General features: G+C 55.5%; 1 protein-coding gene across 5 annotated transcripts in view; it reads left to right on the top strand.

The window, feature by feature from the left end:
- Nucleotides 1–12,585, top strand: part of PEBP4 (phosphatidylethanolamine binding protein 4) — an 83,267-nt gene that overhangs the window by 35,038 nt on the left and 35,644 nt on the right. For all 5 annotated transcript variants that reach the window (XM_069035607.1, XM_069035606.1, XM_069035605.1 and 2 more), the window contains one exon: nt 8,882–8,980. In XM_069035607.1, the coding sequence (XP_068891708.1) occupies nt 8,882–8,980 (99 nt within the window). The remainder of the gene's footprint in view (nt 1–8,881; nt 8,981–12,585) is intronic.

The raw sequence follows: 12,585 nt of genomic DNA on the forward strand, positions 1-12,585 counted from the left end.
TCGAGTCCAGCCCGATGCCCACCTCGTCCCCAGCCCAGAGCTCTGAGTGCCACCTCCAGCCCTTCCTTGGGTGCCCCCAGGGATGGGCACTCCAAACCTCCCTGAGCAGCCCCTTCCAAAGCCTGACCTCCCTTTCCATGAGGAAATTCCCGCTGCTGTCCACCCTGAGCCTCCCCTGGCCCAGCCTGAGGCCGTTCCCTCTCCTCCTGTCCCTGTTCCCTGGCAGCAGAGCCCGACCCCCCCGGCTGCCCCCTCCTGTCAGGGACTTGTGCAGAGCCACAAGGTTCCCCCTGATCCCCCTTTGCTCCAGGCTGAGCCCCTTTCCCAGCTCCCTCAGCCTCTCCTGGGGCTCCAGCCCCTTCCCAGCTCCGTTTCTCCGTGGCCAGTTTGGGATAGGTGTGCCGGGTGTTTGGCTCCATCCACAGCCCCGAGCCCAGCAGGGAGCCGGGACTGTGGCCGTGGGATAATTCCACTTGTGCTGGAGCCTGTGAAAATGCTCTTTCTTTTCCCAGAGCAAAATCTAATCCAGAAGAGAAGAAAACACTCATTATTTAATTTTCCCCGGTATTTTTTTGTGCTCATGGGATTTTAATGGGATTAATTATTATTTAATTTGTGCTTTGGCAATTCATTTGTGCTGAGCTATTCTAGTACTGGAGAGCCAGCCATGCTCAATCCCTTTTGCATCTCCATCCGTGCTGCCAGCCTTCTTCCCAGATACCCATGCATCCCCCAGACGGGAAAATCTGAGCAAGGATCATCAGCTTGGGGTCACAACGTGGAGGAGCTGGTGCCTCCCGGGTGTTCCCGGTGCAGGAGCATCCTTGTGCCCCACCCCTGGGGCCCGCATCCCTCTGTCTCCATGGGAACATCCCTCCATCCCCATGTGAGCTCCTCTACATCTCCATGTGAGCATCCCTCAGTCCCCATCCCTCCATCTCCATGTGAGCATCCCTCAGTCCCTCTCTCTCTCCATCTCCATGTGAGCATCCCTCAATCCCCCTCTCTCCATCTCCATGTGAGCATCCCTCAATCCCCCTCTCTCCATCTCCATGTGAGCATCCCTCAATCCCCCTCTCTCCATCTCCATGTGAGCATCCCTCAGTCCCCCTCTCTCCATCTCCATGTGAGCATCCCTCAATCCCCCTCTCTCCATCTCCATGTGAGCATCCCTCAGTCCCCCTCTCTCCATCTCCATGTGAGCATCCCTCAATCCCCCTCTCTCCATCTCCATGTGAGCATCCCTCAATCCCTCTCTCTCCATCTCCATGTGAGCATCCCTCAATCCCCCTCTCTCCATCTCCATGTGAGCATCCCTCAATCCCCATCCCTTCATCTCCATGTGAGCATCCCTCAGTCCCCATCCCTCCATCTCCATGTGAGCATCCCTCAGTCCCTCTCTCTCCATCTCCATGTGAGCACCCCTCAGTCCCCATCCCTCCATCTCCATGTGAGCATCCCTCAATCCCCCTCTCTCCATCTCCATGTGAGCATCCCTCAGTCCCCATCCCTCCATCTCCATGTGAGCATCCCTCAGTCCCCATCCCTCCATCTCCATGTGAGCATCCCTCAATCCCCATCCCTCCATCTCCACACATTCCACAACATTCTTCCATTCCATCCTCCCATTCACAGCATCCTTCCATCCCTCCATCCCCACGAGGGAATCCCTCCATCTCCACACAAAGCATCCTCCATTCTCATCCCTCCATGTCTACAGGAGCATCCTTCCATCTCCATGTGAGGATTCTTCCATTCCCATCCCTCCATCTCCATGTGAGCATCCCTCCATCCCAAATCCTCCCTTTCCATGTGAGCATCCTTTCATCCCGTGCAAAAACCTCTCCATCCCCATCTCTCCATTTCCATGGGTGCATCCCTTCATCCCAGGTGAGCATCCCTCCATCCCCCCTCCATTCCCATCCCTCCATGTCCACAGGAACATCCCTCCATCTCCACGTGGGGATCCCTCCATTCCCATCCCTCCATGTCCACAGGAACATCCCTCCATTCCTCTCCATTCCCATCCCTCCATTTCCACAGGAACATCCCTCCATCCCCACCTCTCCATTTCCACAGGAACATCCCTCCATCCCCCCTCCATTCCCATCCCTCCATTTCCACAGGAACATCTTTCCATCCCTCCATTTCCACAGGAGCATCCCTCCATCCCCCCTCCATCCCCATCCCTCCATTTCCACAGGAACATCTTTCCATCCCTCCATTTCCACAGGAGCATCCCTCCATCCCCCCTCCATCCCCATCCCTCCATTTCCACAGCAGCATCCTTTCATCCCGTACAAAATTCCATCCCCACCTCTCCATTTCCATGCCCACATCCCTCCACCCCATGCCAGCCTCCCTCCATCCCCACCTGAGCCCCTCTCCACCCCCATCCCCGCATTTCCAAGCCAGCATCCCTTCATCCCAGGCGAGCCTCCCTCCATCCCCCTCCATCCCCGCCACTTCCCCAGATAATGAGAGCGAGTTTAAAAAACTTAAAGCCTCTTCCTGCCCGCGGTGAGTGACACAAATGGAGTTCATATTTAATCATCTGTTAACTCGTTGTCTATTATAGCTCTTTAATAGCACCAGAGATATTCTTAATGAAGCATGATTTAAGGTATTTACAGCTCTAGGACCGACAGACATCACTCACAGTGTGCAGGTAATGAGGCGTAAAACAGCTCTGGAAACCGTAAAAATGGGAGAGAGAGAGCGAGGAGGGAGAGAGAGCAGGCAAGGAGTTCAGAGCTGAATTGTTCCAGGGTTTGTTTTAAAATGTTTAGGCATTTAAAGTCATTTCAGCTTCGCTGAGGTGTCTGGTAGCACCGAGTTCAGCAATTCCCAGCGCTGAGAACCCCTGGCTTGCCAGGAGGGGTCTGGTCCCCTGATACTCCCGAGCTGGGACATCTCAGGAATCACGGGAGGGAGCAGGGAAAAAGCGTTTGAGGGTCCCCAAGGATCATCCAGGAGCAAAGCCTGGAATTTCTGGGCGCATTTTCCCCTTTGTTTTCCCACTCGGTGGCACAGCCACAGAGGGGACAGCAACGACCCTTCCCTTTGCTCGCCTGCAAATGCCACCCCTGTGCGACGCTTTTAGTTTTGTATTTTTTCCCCAAGAAAAAAAAAGAAAAAAAGAAAAAAAAAAAAACAAGGAAAAAAAAAAAAAAAACCACCAGAACCCAAGCCAAGTTTTGGAAAATAATTTGTGACGGAGGTGCCATTCTGCATCAAAATATTGTGTAGAAAATGTCAAATGTCACCAATCCATGTGTCCCCCTGCGTGATAGTAATTGGGCTGGACGGCTGCGCTCTGCCACCACGGCCGCTCGCCGCCGCCTCCTCCTCCTCCTCCTCACACACCGCTCGGGAAATGTGTCGCTTCCCGAGTCCATCCCGGCTGCCCTGCCCGCGGAGCGGGGCCGGCCGCGGTGTCCCCAGCCCGGGGACGAGTGCGTGGTGCTCATTAGGCTCCAGCGGCAATAAACAGCTCCTGGGAAAAAGGGGGGCAGCTGGAGCGGGGAGTTCTCGGGGTGTTGATTCCCTCCTGGATGTCTCTCCTGGCTGGGAGCTGTGGTTCCATTTCCCTGATGTTTTGCTCTTGATGATTTAGGTGGAACTCGATTTGGGGAACCCAAAGTGGAGCCACAGTGGGGTCCTTGATTGAGGAATCACAGCCTGTTGCTCCCCTCCTTCCCCAGAAGTGCGCCAGTCACCTGCATTTCCAGCACCAGGGACCCTTTGGAATATTCATCCCACTTTCTGCCTGGTTCTGTTGGGTGTGTAACATCCCCATTGCAGTTTGATTGCGCAGAGCTGCTCGAATTCGCTCTGAGGGAAAACAAACTGTTCTTCCAGAGCAAATAATCCATTCCTTAGAGCATCCCAAGCCCTTAATCTGGGAACAGCCCTTTCACACACACCCCTTAACAATCCCGGGTGAATCAATCCTCATTAGGACATTAGGCTGCATAAATATTTGGCCGGTGAGGGAGCCCCGAGGGAGAGCAGAAGGATGGGGAGAGCTGCAGTTGGAAATTCAATGAAGTTCCCTTCGGCAGCGGGAGCCGGGGGGGAGCCAGGCCTGGGAGAGTTGGGCCAAGCCTTCAGCAGGTGCCTCTTGTCCCCTTGGGCAAGTCCTGCGGAGCAGGGTTAATTCTGCTGACCTGGTTTTTCTTGCCCGTGGAAGTGGCGAGGCGCAGGTGGAAAACGAGGAGGTGAAATCCTGCCCGCGCTCGGCAGCTCCTTCCCGAAGCCACAACACAACTCGGTCGCAAACAAGTTCTTTGCCACCGAGGAAGGAGCTGGAATTTCTCTCTGGCGAGGCAGCAGCAGCAGAATTGCAAAGTCGGTGCCTGTTATAGAAACTTTTTAGTACTGGGGACAAGCCAAGAAAAAAGCCCAGATTGATCTCAAATCTCAGCTGGTGCTGGCGGCGCTTCCACCTCCGACTCCTGCACTGGTGGGACGTGAGCTGGACCCTCCAAGCATCCCCGAGGTGAGCTGGGTTGATGTTTCCCAGCGTTCTGGGTACTCTTCCCAGCTCCCTTCCCAGCCAGGAGCTCCTGCCCTGCTCTGGAAGGTGGTTTTGGGGTAGATTGAGGTTTTCTGGTTTGTAATTGCATAAACCCAGCTCTTCCCTGGCTCCAGCGTGAGCGCTGCGTGCTTGGGGTGCATCCCCCCCATCCCATCTCCTCACCGGTGGGACCGGCCTGGATCATCTCATGCCATCAAAGTCCTTCACACTGGGATAATCCACGCTGTGGCAACGCCAGGCTGCAGCTCCCGGGGAGGTGAAAGGTTTTTGGCTCAGATTCCATCGCAACCTGCCCGTGCCATGATTTCCTTCGGCAGCCAGGGAAATTCCTTCCGAGCTGTCAAGGATGTGGGTGGCATTGGGGCAGCTGGAAATTTCACCTCATCCCGTGAGTGGCGAGGGGCTGGTGCAGGGAACATCCCGTGCTCGGGGTGGGTGCGGGCAGGGAACGGCTCTGAGGGATGGGTGAGCTGGGAGGATCCAGACGGGATCCATCCAAACCTGTTCATTCCCTGTGCCGGGAAGCAGGCGCTGGGCTGGGGCCTGGCTGGGGCTTTGTTCCTTAATTTTGGGATGGAATTCCTACGGCAAAGCCGGGCACCATCCGTCTCCCCTTCACAGAATAAAGCACATTTTAATCCGTTTTTCCTCCACGCCGTGGTAAAACAGATGCCAACGGGATGGACGCACCCACAACGGGCACTGCAGGGCTCACCCACCTCCATGCCCAACCCAAGCCGGGTATCCCTGGCAGGGCAGAGCTCCGAGGCCACCCCGGCGCTGCCGAAAACACCGGAGCACTGCATGTGTGCTGCTTCCATGTGCGCCGGTTTCCAAGGAAACCGCTCGCTCTACATGTGTGTCGCTTAACACCCTATTTGCTTTCATTTGGATAAGTCTTTAATTCCTGTGCAGCCCCGGCTCCGCGGGATCTGTTGAGCTCCGTGTGTATCCCCGGCGCACAAAATCCCTCTCCCGCCTGCCTGCCTCTTGGAAAAGTCCCTGCCTGCTCGGAGCAAGTTTCCTAAACCTGTGCCTAATTGGAGCAGCTAATGCTTTCTGCGGGAATAACTGGATATTTCCCTGCTGCTTTCCCTCTAGAAACAATCAGCGGGGAAAACACGGAATGCGGCGCTCCTGTCATCTGCCACCAGCTCTGCTGCTCCGGCTCCGCAGAGGGTGGAGGATCAGGGCAGGATGCCCCTTCCCAGGGGTGTGAGGGGCAGAGCTGGGCGGTGCAGACACGGATCCGAGTCCTTGGGAAGGTGGCAGCTCCCGTCAGTGGTTAAATGTTGGTTTTAAAGTGTCCTGGGGTGAGGAAGCAGGGAAGGGTGGCCTTGGAAGCGTGACCCGGTTGGTGTCACACATCAGCCTGGAGAAGGGAAGGATCTGGGGAGAGCTCAGAGCTCCTTGCAGGGCCTAAAGGGGCTCCAAAAGAGCTGGAGAGGGACTGGGGACAAGGGATGGGGGGACAGGACACAGGGAATGGCTTCCCACTGCCAGAGGGCAGGGATGGATGGGATATGGGGAAGGAATTCCTGGCTGGGAGGGTGGGGAGGGGCTGGGATGGAATTCCCAGAGCAGCTGTGGCTGCCCCTGGATCCCTGGCAGTGCCCAAGGCCAGGCTGGAGCACCCTGGGACAGAGGGAGGTGTCCCTGGGCATGGCAGGGGTGGCACTCGATGGGCTTTAAATCCCTTCCCACCCAGCCCATTCCACGATTCCATGACTCTGATAGGACACGCTCTGTCCCCACTGGGTCCTGCGCTCCAGCACCTCCTCCTCGAGCAGGAGTGACCGAGGAAGCCTTGGGGGTGTTTTGCTCCCCGGAATTTTCATCTGCAGCAGCCCAAAGCGGCTTTTTCTTCCCTGTCCCCCTTCCTCCCTTCCCTTTGCACAGCAAGATGCCGCCTGCTCTTGTGGCACTGGAGGAATTTTCTGATCTAAAGCCACTTTCCTCCTCTCCCAAAATCCCCGGGGCTGGCTCATGCTTGTAGAGCTGAGCAGCTCCCGTGTCACTCGGGGCTGGCTCCCGTCTGCAGCCCTGACAGCAGCTAATGCTGTTAGCCTGTGTCGAGGAGGGATTTCAGCATTAAAAACCCCCAAAATCATCACACTCGGGCCGCTCTGCTGCTCGCAAGCAGTTCAAAACCACCTCCCCCGTGTTTGGGGTGCCCGGCATGGCCCAGGGGTGTCGCACAGGGGGGTTTTGGGGTGGCTTTGGGGGGCTGGCGCAGCCTCGGGAGCAGCGCGGGATGAGCAGCCGGGATTAACTCGGCTCGGGGAAAGCTTTGCTATCTTTAGCTGGAAGGTGAGGGATTGTGGCTCTTAGGGTGGCCGGCAGGTGAGGAGAGAGAAAAATCCGCGGGGCCAGCCCGGCTCGGGGCGCTGACCCCAGCTCCTGTCCCCACGGGGGTCTGGCCCCGCCGGCCCCCGGCCGCGTGCGCCGTCACCTTTCTAGGCCACAATCTGTCCCCAATTCCGAGCCTGCTGTTAGCTTCACTTGCACTCTATTCTCGTGTTTGCTGTTATTTTTTAACACTTTATTTTTTTTTTCCCTCCCCATTTTTTTCCTTTTTTTTTTTCTTTTTTTTCTTTTTTCTTTTTTTTTTTTTATAATTTTTTTTTTTTTTTTTTTTTTTTTTTTTGCATAAAAGCACTATCCTCTCCCCAGAGCCTGCCTGGAGCGAAGGCATGGTCTGTACAACTGCAATTATTTCGAAGAACAGATGGAGTGAGGAGCAGAAAGTCTGTTAATAGTAATAGAAATGCTACATGTTAACCTGGACAGCACACGATGACAGTCCCATGACTACACGTTCTGTTCCCACCAGCTGGGCTCCGAGCGGAGCCGAGAGATTCAGAAACGCCGAGCTCGGCTCCGCACCCTCCCCAAAGTTAGAGCTCAAATTCCTTCACACTTGCAGCGTAGGGTTTTTGGGTTGTCGGGCTTCTTCTCCCCCTCCTCCCCTCCTCCTCTTCCTCCTCCTCCTCCTCCTTGTCGTCCTCCTCCTCCTCCTCCTCCTTTTTCCCATTAAACACCTATTTTGCTGCTTCTCCCCTCTGTTTTTTCCCTCAGCCGGCCGCAGCTGGGAGCGTGGTGGGGCTCAGCCCCGAGGTCCCGACCTTGAGCCTCGCGTGGTGCCGCCAGCGCGGCCCCTTTCCCACGCTCACATCTGCAGGGTTGATGGAATTCCCCCACCCCGGATGATGCCAGGCTGGGATTTAGGGAGCGGGGCAGCGGCCGCGCTCCCGGGCGGGGTGGTTTTGCAGGAGTTTGGGATTTTCTCTGCAACTGTTGCAAGCTGGTGGCGGAATGGGTTGAAATCCGCGTTTTCTGGTTCAAAGTGGCGCTCCCTGCGGAGGTGGGGTCTTTGAGAGGTTTAAGGGGTGCCACGGGAAAGGGGCAGAGGGGGAATTTGGTTATGGCAACGCTCCAGGGGTTTTTGTTTGCCTCGTTTACCCCAACCAGAGGTTGGGAAATGGAGCAGAAATATTGAGTCAGCCCCACAAACCTCGCTGTGCAAATCCCTGCCTGGTTTCACAAGAGGCCAGGGATGCAGCCACAGAGCTCCAGCTAATTCCAGTGGGAATTGTAGGGCTAAATCCCGGGCTGCTGGTGAAAGCCCAGCCCCCGGGGCAGCTGGAGCGGAGCGTGGCACCACTGGCGCCCTGGCAGATGCACCTGGAGGTTTTATTAGGATATAGATCCCTTAATCCAGGTGCTTGTGGGATAATCTGGTGCCTGAGGTCCTGCCAAATCCCTGCAGATCAGCAGATTTTCCCTCCAAAGGTCACTTCCAACCCAGCTCCACCCTCGATGGACCAAAATATCCGTGTGGGCTCCATGCTGGGGGCACCTCGGGGTGCTGGGCGCCCTCAGTGGGGACGGGGGGTGGGCTGTGGGGGTTTCCTGGGGGCTAAAGCGGTGTCATCCATAAATCCCAGCTCTCTTTGCCCAATTCCATCACCCAGGAGTGGTACCTGAGCCCCAGGAGCATCCCAGGAGCAGCTTTTGGTTAATTTGGGATGCGTGGGGCAGAGTTTGGCTCCTCACAGCCGCCCCCACGGAGGATGGGGCACCCAGCTTGTCCCCAGTCACCACTGGATCCCAAAAATTCTTTTCTTTGGAGGAGGCAGAACCCACATTTTTCCTCTGGAAAGATTTGGGATTAAACCATCCCAAGCGGGTTTTTGGCCTCCCCTGGCGCCCATTCCTCACTCCCCTCTGGGGTGATACAACCCTCAGAGTGCACCTGCTGGGAAAGAGTGGAAAAAGAGGGATTTTGGGGATTCTTGCTGTCACCCCATGCCCACAGTGTCTCCCTCTGCTCTCTTGCAGCACAAGAAATACGTCCTGGTGATGGTGGATCCCGACTCTCCCAACAGAGCCAACCCCCGGAACCGCTTCTGGAGGCACTGGCTGGTCACCGACATCCTGGTGAGTCCATCGGGGTCATTCCCAAGCATCCCAGGGAGGGCTGGATTCCCATGGAGTGCAAACTCCTCCCGGTGAAATCCCGGAGGACGAGTGTTTGCCAGAGAAATGTAAATGGTGCCGGGCGTGTAGGTAGGGAAGAGCTTCCTCAGGCTATATAGAGCCAGGCTGGTCCAAAAATATTGCTGCTTGGGGTTTGGGTTTTTTTTCCCCCCCCTCCTTCTCCTAAGGAAATGTTGAAAAAAAACCCCAAAAAACACTTTGCCAACTCGCCACCACCGGTTTTCTCTGCAGAGACAACGCGTCCTTCCAAACAGCTCCTGCCGCCGGTTGGGTTTTGTGGTTGAAAAAGTGGGTTTGGTGAAAATCTCAATTCCTTTTCTGGTTTTTAAATTCTTTGGGGAGGTTAAAACGGTTTGAAATGGGTGAGAAAACACTGGGAAGAAATGAGTTTGGGATGAGCGGTGGCGCTTCCCAGAGCTGTGTCCACGGGATGAGTCCTTCCCCCTGTCCCGGCGTGGCTTCGCTCCCAGAAATATTTTGGGGAAGCAGTTTGTTCCCCTCCCGCTTGCTTTTATCTCTTCAAAACACGAGATGCTGCAGCCCTAAATCAATCTAACTGATAATCTGGGTACTAAAGCCTAATTAAGATATCAATTAATTTGCAGCGTGCATTTAACAAGAAATATCGCGTCGTTCTCCTCTATTATTCTCTGAAATTACTGCTGAGGGCTCTTTGTACAGATACCTTAATTAGACTTTTTATTGTTAATGGGCATATTAAGCAAATTAAAACTGGATATTAATACTTTCCATGAATTCCATAATTGGCTGAAAAATAGGAAGCGTCGGGAATAATTGCTGGAATTTGTGTACAGGGCTTGGGGGTTTTTTGGGTTTTTTTTTTGGTGCTGTTTCGTGTTTTAATCCTTCCCAGAAACCCTTCTGCATTTCTAACAACAGGGTCCTGGAAGTCTCTCATTAATTTTAATATTTACCAAACGCAAAGGAGCCCAAGCTCCTGTGTTTCCTTCTGCACACAGATCCTTCGGAGCCGTTCCCTCTTGCTAATTATTAAATTATTGAGGTTTTCCTTTTTTATTTTTTCCCCTTTTTTTGGGGGGGGGGGGAGGGGAGAGTATAAAATCCTTTCAGCAAAGAAGGGAAACGTGGGATTCAAACCTCCAGCACAAATGGAACGTGGGGTTTTATTCCCCGGTGGTTTGTGATCTCGAAGGTCAAAAATTCCGTGTCAGGCTGTGCAAGAGGGCAGGAAAAAGGAGATTTTTGGGAAGGGAAAAGGGTTTTCCCCATCTGCCAGGGATGGGGCTGATCCCAACTCTTCCTCAAGCTCTCTTATCACAAGATAAATACATTTATAAATATAAACACACATATCCGAGCAGGGATTTGGCCTCGATGCTCCTGATGGTCCCCTCCAACGTGAGACGCTCCCTGATTCCATGGAATATTCTATATAAAACGTATATATTGATATGATCCCTATAATGATGGGATAAATATATCCCCTCTATCCCCGTGGGTGTGTGTATGTGTATCTCTCCTCTACACACACAGAAATGCGTCTAAATCCCCCCAAATCCCACAAAATGCACAATAAACCGCCAAAAATCAGCCACGTTCTGGCAGGACACCACCACAAAACCACCTGGGCTCGGTCCCCACGGCCGGGGGTGCAGTGGGGAGGGGGGTCCTGGCGTGTCCCGCCGGGGCTGCAGGCGGAGTTTTCCCGATCCCCCAGCCCCAAAGGCGGGTGCGGAGCCGGCGGGCTCAGCCACATGGTGTCTCGTTGAGATGCAGATCCTCGGGGGGATCTGGAAGTCTTGGCTCCGAGGAGCTTCAGCTGACAGGCTTATTTGCACACTGGCTCTAAAATAACCGTGTAGGCTTTACATGACACCTTCTGTTGCTTTGGTGCAGAGAGGGGCTTGCAAGTGCCTTTCTCCGGGAGGGACGGGGTGGCCGGCACCGTGCCGGGGGGGCAGGCGGAGCCCCCGTGCCCACCAGCGCCCTGGCGTCACCCCAGCGTCGCCCAGCGTCACCCCAGCACTGAGCCAGCCTCACGCCAGTATCGCCCAGCAGCGCCCAGCAGTGCTTGGGTGTCACCCCAGTTATCACCCCGGCGTTGCCTGCCCAGCACCGCTCGGGTATCACCCCAGCATCGTCCAGCAGTGCTTGGGTGTCACCCCAGTATAGCCCAGCAATGCTTGGGTATCACCCCAGGATCACCCCAGCGTCACCCAGCATCACCTGGGTATCACCCTAGCACCACCCAGTATCACCCCAGTATCACCCATCATCAATTCAGCATCACCCAGCATCCCTTGGGTACCACCCCAGTATCACCCAGCATCCCCCAGCATCACCCAGCATCCCTTGGGTACCAGCCCAGCATCACCCAGCATCCCTTGGGTATCACCCCAGCATTGCCCAGTGTCACCCCAGCACTGAGCCAGCATCATCCCAGTATTGCCCAGCATCATCCCAGTATTGCCCAGTATCACTCCAGCATCACCCAGCATCACTTGGGTATCACCCCAGCATCACCCAGTGTCACCCCAGCATCCCCCAGCGTCACTCCAGCATCGCCCAGCAGTGTTTGGGTATCACTCCAGCACTGTCCAGCATCCCTTGGGTATCACCCAGCATCACTTGGGTATCACCCCAGCATCACCCAGTGTCACCCCAGCATCCCCCAGCGTCACTCCAGCATCGCCCAGCAGTGTTTGGGTATCACTCCAGCACTGTCCAGCATCCCTTGGGTATCACCCAGCATCACTTCATTATCACCCCAGTATCACCCAACATCACCCCGGTATCACCCACCATCACTTGGGTATCACCTAAGCATCCCCCACTATCACCCCAGTGTCACCCAGCATCACCCAGCATCACCCAGTAGCACCCCAGCACCAACCCAGCATCACCTGGGTATTGCCCTGGCTCTACCCCAGCATCGCGTGGGTGTTGCCTTGGGTATCACCCCGATATCCCTTAGGTTTGGCCTGGCATCCTCTCAGCATCCCTTGAGTATTGCCACAGCATCCCCCCAGCATCCCTCCAGCATCCCCCCAGCATCCCCCCAGCATCCCCCCAGCATCCCCTTGTGTACCACCCCAACACCCCCCTGGCATCCCTTCGGTATCACCCCAGCATCCCCCCAGCAACCCTTGGGTATCACCCCAGCATCCTCCCAGCATCACTTGGGTACCACCCTGGCATCACTTTGGTATCACCCCAGCATCCCTTGGGTACCACCCCAGCATCCCTCCAGCATCCCTTGGGTATCACCCCAGCATCCCTTGGGTACCACCCCAGCATCCCCCCAGCATCCCCCCAGCATCCCTTGGGTATCACCCCAGCATCCCTTGGGTACCACCCCACCATCCTCCCAGCATCACTTGGGCACCACCCTGGCATCACTTTGGTATCACCCCAGCATCCCTTGGGTACCACCCCAGCATCCCTCCAGCACCCCCCCAGCATCCCCCCAGCATCCCTTGGGTACCACCCCAGCATCCCCCCAGATTCCCTTGGGTACCACCCTGGCATCACTTTGGTATCACCCCAGCCTCCCCCCGGCATCC

The sequence above is a fragment of the Aphelocoma coerulescens genome, chromosome 22 (genome assembly GCF_041296385.1).
Source record: "Aphelocoma coerulescens isolate FSJ_1873_10779 chromosome 22, UR_Acoe_1.0, whole genome shotgun sequence".
In the NCBI taxonomy this organism is placed as follows: Eukaryota; Metazoa; Chordata; class Aves; order Passeriformes; family Corvidae; genus Aphelocoma; species Aphelocoma coerulescens.